Here is an 11,531-nt window from a genome sequence, read left to right as displayed (position 1 = left end):
TACCTGAAGAATGTAATAAATATTTTCACTTTTTAATCATTTAAAGACGTGTAGAAATATAAACAACAACAAAAAAATACAGTAACGTTAAAGTGTACCAGTCATGGTACACATAACCTAAACTAATATTACATTATATTTCAGCTATAGGTTGTGCTAGCAAAAATGCTGTGAAATGTACATTTTAATGTTGCACCCTATTAAAACGTGGAACTTTCTGTTTACCTGTCAGTTAATTCTGGGCATGGTCCGCTCAATGCCAGAATTCTAAGTTGAGGAATGAGTGACAGGGGAGAGCAGGTTCTCCTGCTTCCTGCCGCAGTGCTACTTTTTCATGCTAGCTTTTCTCACACTTGATGGGGGTGTATAGGACATTTTGACATTGATGTGCTGACAGTGAAGCCTGCATGTAGGCGTCATTAGTGAGGAATACCAATCACAGTGTAATGTCCCTAAGCAAGGCCAATTACATCAGAGAAGAGAGGGAACCGGAGGATGGATGTTACATCAGTATTAGGGTATCAGGTAAGCACTAATATAATAGTTCCTAAAGAAACTAAATATAACATATGTCCCTATGATAAATTGTATTTTACTGCCTTGTGAACTGTTATATGTTAAGATGAACCTGTCATGATAAGTTAAGTTTAACTCACTGCCCTATCTCCCATTAGTTACACTTTTTTCAGGGTTATTCAGTGTAAATTGTCTGGATATCAAAGTAAATATGAAGTGAATTCAAAACATAAGGCCAAAACTGACATACTGTAATAAGTTAACTATGTTTCAAAGAGGCTATTATATGATTATTGTTCCTGTAATACAGTTTAAGATCATATATTCAATATGTCACACAAACATCGCCAGCAGGATGAGTGCAGTTACAAAGGCCCAAGATCCATTTTTGCCTGAAAAAAACAAACAAGTAAAACAAAATCATTTAAAGCAATTAAAGAGATAAGCATATACATGAATGAATACATAATGTAAACACATAATAGTATGTATATTTATAATCTTATTTCAGTAATATATATATAAAAACCACACAGCATAAAACATAACAGTCTAAATAAGTCTTTAATGTATTTATAACGTCATTCTAAATGTATTTTGATTTAAATATATATGTATATTAATATCAAAATACAGTTAGAACAAATTTAAACCGCTTTTTTATTTTTTTGAAATTTAATTTAATTTTTTTTATTTTTTTTTTCAATTTATATATATATATTTGAGAGGCCAGAGGGAAGACGTACCGGCACCAGAGGAAGACCACTTCGCAGGTAAATTACAACCCCATTATTAACCTATCCCAAAGAGTATTATCCAAAGTAGAGACCAATCTTCTATCTAAAGGTCTTTCTTTCATACCTACTACTGATGCCAATGACTTTGAATGGGAAGTAGACCAATACAAATTTCTACGTAAATTGAGACTGGCTAATTATTTCAAATCCAGACCTGATATGCCCATAAATATTGACGAAAAAAACTATCAAACTTTACAGTTTATTCGACCCACCCAGTAACAATGATTACCTAAAAGTCTTTGCCCAGAACTTAAAGACAGACAGCAGAACTTTGCTAAAGAAAACCAGACAGGGAGCGAACATCCCTAAACAAAAACCTGACGCACTGAAAAGTCTGGCGATGGATTCATCTCTGGACAAAGGTGGCGCCATTGTTCTAATGCTATATGAGGACTATAAAAAAAATACATTTTAAGACAACTTTCAGACAGCAACGTGTACAAAGTGTCAGATCAAGATCCTGTCATGGAATTCAGCAAAATCATCATGAGATCGTTACAATAAGGGGTTGACCACCACTACATCACACAAGATGAGTATGAGTATTTATTTGAAACCCACCCGAGATGTCCGATCTTATACACATTACCCAAAGTACACAAAGACCCTAATCACCCACCGGGTCATCCGATCGTATCGGCCAGCTGGAAGCTGTAGTTTTAAGAAGGGCACCAAGATGGGGACACCAAGATGGCTGCCGCTGGCTTAGTTATACCTGTATCAAAAGTGTGGATGGAGTACATAAATCCCTAGTATAGGGGATGGGGAGATGGTAGACATGTCTCCCTGCTGAAAACGAGCATTTTTGAGTTAAAAAAACAAAAAACTACCACATCCTCTTATTTTATCTTCCCCAATTTTAAGATTTATGTTTATCCATTTGATAATTTATACCTATTTTATGTCCCCCTCCCACCTGCACTGTATTATTGTTTGTTTTAATAAGTTTTTTGTATCACATGATTGATGATTTCACTAATTGTAATGATGTAATCAATTGTATCTGCTATTTAAACACGATAGGCCTCTAATGCTGTAACACTTTAATAAAGCCTCTTTGCATAAGAAACGCATTAGTGTTTTTAAAGCTGTTTTATGCTAAAAAAAATTGTTTTCTCCAATTTTATTTCTCCAATAAGGATAGCCCATTTTTGCTATCGGAGCCTCCAAGCCTATCTTTTTATTCCATTTTATTTTATTTTCTTAAATATATAATTCCTTTCAACTCTCTCCAACACCCACACTGGAGGACTCGAGGAGTGATAACCTTGGTGGGAATCATACCACCTACGCCTACATATATTGAGAAATATCCCATTTGCTCTTCACTTGTGAGTATACCTCCATCTTTTATTATTTTATTCTGTATCATCCAGAGAGCACTATTTTGTGTTTCTATCCTCTTTTTTATATATCACCAACTATTCGAATACTGGCCCACTGTTATTGGAAAGGAGATATACCCTACTACCTCTGGAGATCCCCTTTTGAGGACATCCAAGGACCATCTACATATCCATTGACTGGGATTATACCGTCCAGGTGCACATATCTGGAGCTGAGTATAAGCTCTAGAAAATTGTAAGTGCAATTCCTTTCCCTTCATTTACTATCACTTAAGATCATAACATACTACACTATATCCGTGTCTTTTTCCTTCCCTCCTCCATATCGCTCTGAGCGTGGGAATTCCATCACAGGCGCTGCTCCCCGATCCTACTATTTACACCCATCATACCACCAGAAAAGAAGAGACTCTGTTTTTTGGGAAGTTTCAGCAGCTACATACTATAATTACAAGTACAGATATTCCACCTACCCCTATATATTTTTATAAGAAATTGTGATTTATTTGTATGGAGTAAAAAAATCCTCATAATGATCGTTCTCTAGGATCTAAGAGAATTAAATAGTGGGTAATTCTCGGGATATCAAATTATGATATAATAAAAATTATTAAATACATTTTTGATAATTTTTATAAAAATATTATTTTAATATTTATCACCCCATAAATATCCCCACATGTCAGAGGCATGCTTCAAGGCATGGTTTCAGTCACTACTGTTCCAACCATGTCCCATTATTGTCGTATAATGGAGCACGACCTCCAGACATGATACATAGTGCCTATCTCACCTCCACATCTCCAACAAGTGGTGGAGGTGCCCGGAAATATGCGCGCCAAATTGTCCGGGACCAGGTACCAACAATATTGTAGTTTCCAAATTAGTTTGAAGTGGGATATACAGGCAGAGGTTCCTTTGTGTGCAAGAAATGCCTTCTTCCTCTGTTCAACAGTGAATGTGGTGTTTAAGTCTTTGTGCCAGGATTTCATAAAGCTGGCCCCGTCAGTGGTCTCATGTGTTAATAGTTCCCTGTATATGGTCGATAAAACTTTCTTTGATGGTCATGTATTAAGGCAAAGTTTTTCAAATGTGATTAGTGTGGGGGTCAGAAGCCCTTGCGTGGTATTGTGGAGATTGGACTTAAGTTGTAGGTAGGAAAAGATGGCTAAGTTTGTTAGTTTTAATTGTGATTGAAGTTCAGGGAATGTTTTCCATTGTGTGTCCTTGTATAGTTGGAACACGTGTGTGCAACCTTGTTCTAACACAATAGTACCGTATGGAGATAATATATAGAAAAAATACCACTAGGTGCTATCACTCACAGGTACTCCATCAAGTACCCAACAACCATTAAATATATTGAAAAGAGAATGCACACTAGAAACACTAGAGAAAGTTATGCAAATACTTTAATAGACCAACAATTGGTACAATAAGCATAAAACAAAATTACAAAGTAGCAAGGTATAATAAAATAAACAATAATAATTACCACAATTCTCACAAGCCTATTATGGCAGAAACACGAGTCCCCAATGCCCTCAACGTTTCGGCACCTATTTGCTGCCTTTTTCAAGGGAAACACCCTTGAAAAAGGCAGCCAGTAGGTTCCAAAATATTGGTGGTATTGGGCACTCATTTTTCTGCCATAATAGGCTCGTGAGAATTGTGGTAATTATTATTGTTTATTTTATTACGGCTTTACATTGTCACTTTGTAATTTTGCTTTATGCTTATTGTACCAGTTGTTGGTCTATTAAAGTATTTTCATAACTTTCTGTAGTGTTTCTAATGTGCATTCTCTTTTTGATATATGCAACCTTGTTCTGGTCATAGTTTATAGTTAAAAGTCGGGTTGCTCAGGTGGATACTGTTTAACGGGGTGACCAGGGAGTATAGTTTTCCTGTAGAGAGGTGGGTTCAGAGAGAATCTTATGTCTAGAGGAGTAGTCTAGTAGTAGCTAATATTGTCTGCTGGTGAGGCCGCTTCTGATTTTCAGTCCAGAACATGTAACGCATGTATACAAGACCGCTGGGATTCAAATTCATCTCCACTGTGTTGTGGGCTGTGATCATGGAGGAAAGCAATGCTGCTTTAGAATACAGTTTCATGTTTGGGAGGTTGAGTCCTCCAAAGGAAATTGGTCTTTATAAGATTTTAGTTGCTACCCTAGTCCTTTTTCCAGGCCATATAAATTGTACTACTAATTTTTGGAGATTTAATAGGAAACTCTTAGGGAGGGGGATTTGTATTGTGCGGAGTAAATAGTGGTATTTAGGTAGAAGTGACATCTTAAAGGCTGCCAGTCTGACATTCCAGGATAGGAAATTGTCTTCCCATTTCTGGAAGGTATTTTTTAATTTGGTCAGTAATTTATCATAGTTATGTTTAAAAAGGGATGGTAATGTTTTGGTGAGCCGGATTCCTAAAAAGGTAACATAGTTGGTCCTTCAGTCAAAGGAGATGTTCGATTTTAGCGTCTGAGTAGTGGGGTCGTCTATGCCTATGACAAGTGCTCGTGTCTTTGCTACATTCAATTTGTAGCATGAGTGTTTTCCGTAGTCCTCTATCTGTTTTATTAGGTTAGGGAGGGAAATGAGTGGTTGAGTGAGCGTGAGTAGGACATCATCGGCAAATAGGTTTGCCTTGTGTTACTTGTTGCCTATCTCAATGCCATGGATTGAGGGGTCTGCTCAGATTTTGGCCATTAGGGGTTCTAGTGCTAGCACATGAAGGAGCGGTGAAAGTGGGCAGCCTTGGCGGGTACCATTTGTAATACTAAACCGGTCGAGTAGGAACCCTGCACTAAGGACCTGTGCCGCGGGGTCCGCATAAAGCGTTCCGACTGGCGAGAGAAAGGTCCCGGGAGCACCGATCTTTCTCAGCACTGCATCCAGGAACCCCCAGCTCTGACGGTCTAAGGCCTGGAAGGCCCTATTCTAACAAACTTACAGCCTAAAGTAAGCTGGGAAAGTTACAGAACAAACTGGAAAATGTAAAGCTAAAGCTTTATTTTATCGAAAGTGAAAACTGATTGCAAAATAAGAGATTTCCATCAGAACTGTGCAGCTTTATAAAAGTCAGAATTTTTTTTTTGAAAGTAAAAAAAGACACACTTACTTGCAGTGCCTGAAGAGGAAGAACCTGTAATTAAGACATAACAGTAAAAATGTATGTTAAGTTATATGTAAAGATGCTCAGTTTTCGCTCAAGCATGTTCCTGCATAGGACTGTTCTATACACTAACATAAAATAAAGGAACGCCCCAGGTGCTTTGTAGTGATCATGATGTCAGGAGTGCTTTGTGATCTCCCCCTCCCCGTCCAGTGTAAGGAGTCAAACCATTTACGATTACCATTACCATTTACCATTAATGCTCCAGCGGGGGAACTACCACCAGGGTAGCTGGTGTGGTTACACCAGGACCCGCACACTGAGGGGGTCCATCGGGTGGTCCATGCACGTAGAGTTACTCAACAGCAATGTGTTCTCATGGTCAGCACTGCAGCCCTTTAACAGCATGACCAGGCCCCTTTAACCCATTAAGGACACATGACATGTGTGACATGTCATGATTCCCTTTTATTCCAGAAGTTTGGTCACTAAGGGGTTAATGATGTCAGTGTTGGGAAGTCACTTCCTCCCAGCCAACACAGAGCCGTACAAGAGAGAGGTTGGGGAGAGCCTCTGAAGACCCAACAGCCTGAGCCAGTTAACTGGACCCCAGGGAAATCACACACCTACACCCAAAAGGTAGGAAGCAGGAGGTTGGCTAAAATGTTTTAGTTTTGCATTCGTGTCTGCATGTGTCTTTGTCTCTCTATCTATCTGAGTGTCTGTGTATCCTCATGTATGGCAGTGTGTGTGTGTCTGTATCTGTGTTCCTCTGTGTATCAGTGTTTGTATCTGTGTGTCATTCTGTGTTTGTGTATCTGCGTGTCTGTGTGTGTGTTAGTGTGTGTGCCTGCGCATTTGCTTGGGCATCAGTCTATCTGTGTGTGTCTGTGTATCTGTACGTGCATTATTGTGCATGTGTATCTGCATGTGTGTCAGTGTGTGTATCTGTGCATCTGTGTATCTGTATGTGTGTTACTGTGTGCCTGTGTATATGCATGGGCATCAGTGTGTGAATATGTGTGTCTGTGTATCTGTATCCATGTATGTGCATGTATGTCCTTGTGTGTCTGTGTATCTGTATTTGTGTGTCTATGTGTCTGTATATATGAATGTATGTATGTGTATCAGTGTGTGTGGCAGTGTGTATGTGCATACATCTCAGCATTCAAACATCTACACTACACACAAATACATCCCTGCATTCAAATGTCATCAGTACATACAGACACTTCCCTACATTCAAAGGTAAACAATACATACAAGTAAACCACTATTTTCAAATGGCAACAGTACATAAAGACACACAACACTACACACAAATTCAGCCAAACATTTATGCACACACATACTTAATGCAAACACATGCTTACATTCAAACACACAAACACCACTCAGTGCTAAATGCAACCCTGCAAGGATGGGCAAATGGTAGATCCCCAGCTGGTAAAACATTGTGGGAGCTGTACAACAGATGGGAATCTATCATTTGGCCATTATTGAGATAAGGAGGTGAGACCTTAAAAGAATTCTTGCACCATGTCCCTTTCTTCTTTAGTTCCGCCACTGTTCTGATCAACACTTATGCACTATTGGAAACTTTTTTTCATTGAACAAAGCCCAGCAGTGCTAACATTTTTAACCAATAATCTTGCTCTGAATTGCAGGACTTAGCTCAGGAGAGCTAACAGAAGTTAAGGTTTTACATTAGGGAGGTGAAAGTTCACTCCTGGCACCATAAAAACTTAATTGTGCTGTAGTGGTTAAGATGATTGGAGTGTTCTTTTAACATTGATTCTCAAGCACTCACAATAGTGCAGGACGATAGTAACTCGCCTATTATTCTTGGTGATTTGTAGGAAAGATTTAGACACTAAGGAGTTCAGTCACAAAATACTTAACTGTAGTGAATAAAAAAACAGATTGCAAAATGTATGCTAATATAGCCACGTTGTGACTATAGCTGATTTGTTGACATTTTAGGACATTTCAATTTAAAGGAACACTATAGTCACCTAAATTACTTTAGCTAAATAAAGCAGTTTTAGTGTATAGATCATTCCCCTGCAATTTCACATGCAGGGAGGTGTGACTAGGGTTCATAAACAAAGGGATATAACTCCTAAATGGCAGAGGATTGAGCAGTGAGGCTGCAGGGGCATGTTCTATACACCAAAACTGCTTCATTAAGCTAAAGTTGTTCAGGTGACTATAGTGTCCCTTTAATACAATTCTGTGTTTAGTGAATGGACCCACTAAGCGATCTATCTAGAAAAAGGTTGAGCATGTGACAATCATAACCCTACTTGCATTGGTTTTTCTCAGATTCCCCTTTCCCCTATTATGTTATTAAATTTACGGAAAAGAACACGTTTAGCACCATGATCACTACAGCTCACTGGAAAAACAGCCAAGAAGAAAGAATATTACATACCTTCACGAGTTATTGGGCCCAATCTCAAATTGTAGTTTGCAGCCTTAGTTACAGCATTGAGAGATCTCACTCCAGAGCAAGACTAGAAAAAGATTGTAAAAAAAATTATCTTAATTTTAATTAAAACAGAAAACTCATATTATGCTTAATCTTTTTTTTCACTCAAACAGCAGCAAAACAAAAAAAAAAACTTTTACAGTGCAAACAAACTTGAAAAGGTACATGAAATAGGAGAAAACTTGCTGAACAATAGGTGTAATGAAACTACCAATCACAAGCAAGCACAGTCTAAATAAGGTAACGCTATAGCAACCTATAGAGGTACCCTAGAGAGGTACCCTTCCATCTTCCTGGTTATGTCAGGAATATGGTCCCTGTACGAAAAAAGGGCAGAGGGCTTCGACCAGCCATCAATCTAAAGTATCTAAACTAATATATTTGATACAATCAGTTCAAAATCAAAGAAATCAATTGCTTGAGGGATCTCCAATCGGAGATTGGATGATCACAGTAGACTTATATGATGCTTACTTAACAGTGATTATTCATCGAGATCAGCGACCTTTTCTGCAATTCCTTTGAAAAATCTCATGGCAGTTCACATGTCTTCCTTTCGGCTTCTCCTCAACACCTTGGTGTTTTACCAAGTTATTGAAACCTTGTAGTTGAAAATCTCAGAAGCAGAGTTGTTCAACTGATTACTTATCTGCGCGACATTGATTTTTAATCATGTCTCAAAATATTCAGACTTCACATTTTCACAAAACATTGACTACCACTCTTTACAAAGTCTGGGCTTCTGTATCGACTGGAATAAATCATTGTTAAACCGCTCTTAATCCATGGAATTTCTAGACTTTCTTTTTTATATAATTTGTATTTTATTGGATTTTGCATACATAGGTATACTTCTGTATCAAGGTATGAGATAAAATAATGAACAAACATAAAAGAACGGAACATTGCATATTATCCGTGCTCTGTGCGATTAGTGTTGGTTGTTTAGCCAGAGGTTCTGCGATAGAGCTCCTTTTACAGGCCAGTCTGGGGATCATATTGCACTGATGAGAGCTTTAGTAAGATTCTACCTGTCATGACAGTGTATCTGTAATGAGTTGGCCGTGTGCCCAGGGTGTAGTTTGGGTCAGAGTTTGGAAGGTGGAGAGTCAGCGTCTAGGGGTAAGTTTGGAACGGATTAACAAGGTTCCTTCCCCTGCGTCTCTGCGTGTCCCCTCCTGAGCGCTCTTTGGCTGTTCAACTTCAGCTTGTAAGGCTTGCAGGTTGAGGCTCTGGATTAGCTTCTCTGGGTCTTCGTCTGAAGATAGGGTAAGGGTCTTGTCTCCCTGTGGGACTTGTAAAGTACCTTCGGCGGACCGAGTGGTGCCTCAGTTTCTTTGCTACTGGTGCTAACTTTCTCTGTTCCTTGAGAGCAGCAAACAGGATGTCATTGAAAAGTGACACTGCAGTTCCCTCATACTGAACAGTTCCCATAGCTCTGGAGCGGCTCATTACTGCAGTTCGCACTGTTATGTCCCTGGTGACAATAATAGTGTCTCTGGGGGCAGCGGCCGGGGCTGTAGCTGCCTTGCGCACCCGGAAAGGGACTGTTTACCCCTTAAGGCCCATTGAGGCTATTAGCTTTTTAGAATAGCTTTTGGTGTCTCCCCTGTTAATTCCTCTGGTATACCTCTTAGGCGAATGTTTCGACATCTATGTCGGGCTTCCATTGTGGCCACTGCTCTGTGCAGTTGCTGGCAGTCTCCTGGGTTTGCAGGCATGCAGCACGTGCCTGTTCCTTCTCCTCCACTCCTCTAACCTGTTGCTGGAGCGCACCCACCTCCTGTTGTGTCTCTTGGAGGTCTGCTTTCCAGAGTGCATGCAGGTCCAGGAGTACTTTTTTAATGTGCCCCTTCGTTGAGGGAGATGAATCTTCCCCTGACTCAGTCAGATGCCTCTATGGGGGTGCGAGCATGTGTGGGCTTCTCCCGGGCTCCGGTTGTTTTAATTGTCGGCCTTATCTCAGGCAGAGCTCCACGGACTCGCGTCTGTTCAGTCACTGGTTTCTCAGTTTACCTCTAATAAAAAGTTTATTTGAAAACAATTAAGGATGGTTCTAAGGAAGAAAACTCCCTACATCTTCTAGCACGTATACAGGACCTTTTGGCAGTGCCCATCCAGGCCATTTTTCTGGCTTCTTTGCATTAGCGAGCTCTTCAATGATTGAAGGCGACTCATTTAATAAACTATCTTGCTTATTCTGACATCAAGAACCTCCCATGGCACAGATTAAACCTAATTCCAGATCTAGACTGTGCTGTTGAATGCTTTCAATCTGAACTCCTTCAAATTTGGAATTTGCATGCCCCGCTGCGTAAGGTAAGAGTAAAAGGCACACATGTGAACTGGATCACAGCTGACCTCATTCAAATGTATCAATTATTTTGTCGGTTGCTCCACTGACACGTATCCTGGAACTACAAATGTGGATCAGGCCCCACTAAATTTGCAAAGGCCCAATATAGACAAGTTCATTTTTAGACCTGTACCTATTAGTGTCATTAAAAAACACCTTAATAATCTAAAAATAAAAAAACAGTCTGGTGCGCCGGCTATTGCTAAACCTGTCACAACCCTAATTAATGAATCCTTGGTGTCTGGATACATACCCAAACTTTGGAAGACTGCAAGAGTAGTGCCTATCCATAAAAGTGGTGACACTACTTTGGTTTCTAACTATCGCCCAATATCATTGCTCTCGGTATTGTCAAAAATCTTGTGTCCATACGCAACTTTGTGAGTATTACAAACAATCAGACTATCTGACCCCTGATCAATCGGGCTTTCACCAGAATCACTCCACTACAACTGCCCTATTAAAAGTTTGCAATTACATCCAAACTGTCATGGAACAAGGAGACCTAACTGGAGCTATTTTCCTTGATTTTGCAAAGGCCTTTGACACAGTAGACCACAACATTCTACTGCACAAACTCAAAAACTCAGGTATTGGTGATTGTTCGCTAACCTGGTTTCAATCGTATGTATCGGACCGCTTGCAATATGTGTCCATTTCTGACAGCAACTCCCTCCCTCTCCCAGTCACGTGTGGTATTCCCCAAGGTTCCATTCTCGGCCCCCGCTATTTACATTATTTATAAATGATCTGCCTAATATCTGCAAATCCTCAAATGTACACATGTACGCAGACGACTCAGTAATCTATGTGAGCAAATCCAATCTACCGCAGCTTGAGGCTGTGCTCCAAGACCAGTTTACAGAGGTAGAAAAGTGGATTGCAAAAAACAAACTCTTCCTAA

The 11,531-nt window shown here is 39.6% G+C and overlaps 1 protein-coding gene across 1 annotated transcript in view; it reads right to left on the bottom strand.

Annotated features, from left to right (window-relative positions):
- Nucleotides 1-849: 849 nt before the first annotated feature.
- The window catches only part of LOC134571305 (uromodulin-like), a 53,495-nt gene continuing 42,813 nt past the window's right edge, over nt 850-11,531 (bottom strand). Inside the window, exons 13-15 of the mRNA XM_063429481.1 lie at nt 8,215-8,296; nt 5,787-5,810; nt 850-908 (exon numbers count right to left, since the gene is read on the bottom strand). Coding sequence (XP_063285551.1) covers nt 850-908; nt 5,787-5,810; nt 8,215-8,296 — 165 coding nt within the window. The remainder of the gene's footprint in view (nt 909-5,786; nt 5,811-8,214; nt 8,297-11,531) is intronic.

The sequence above is a fragment of the Pelobates fuscus genome, chromosome 8 (assembly GCF_036172605.1).
Source record: "Pelobates fuscus isolate aPelFus1 chromosome 8, aPelFus1.pri, whole genome shotgun sequence".
Lineage (NCBI taxonomy): Eukaryota > Metazoa > Chordata > Amphibia > Anura > Pelobatidae > Pelobates > Pelobates fuscus.
Note: the sequence above shows the minus strand (reverse complement) of the source record. Positions and strands in the feature narration are given on the sequence as shown.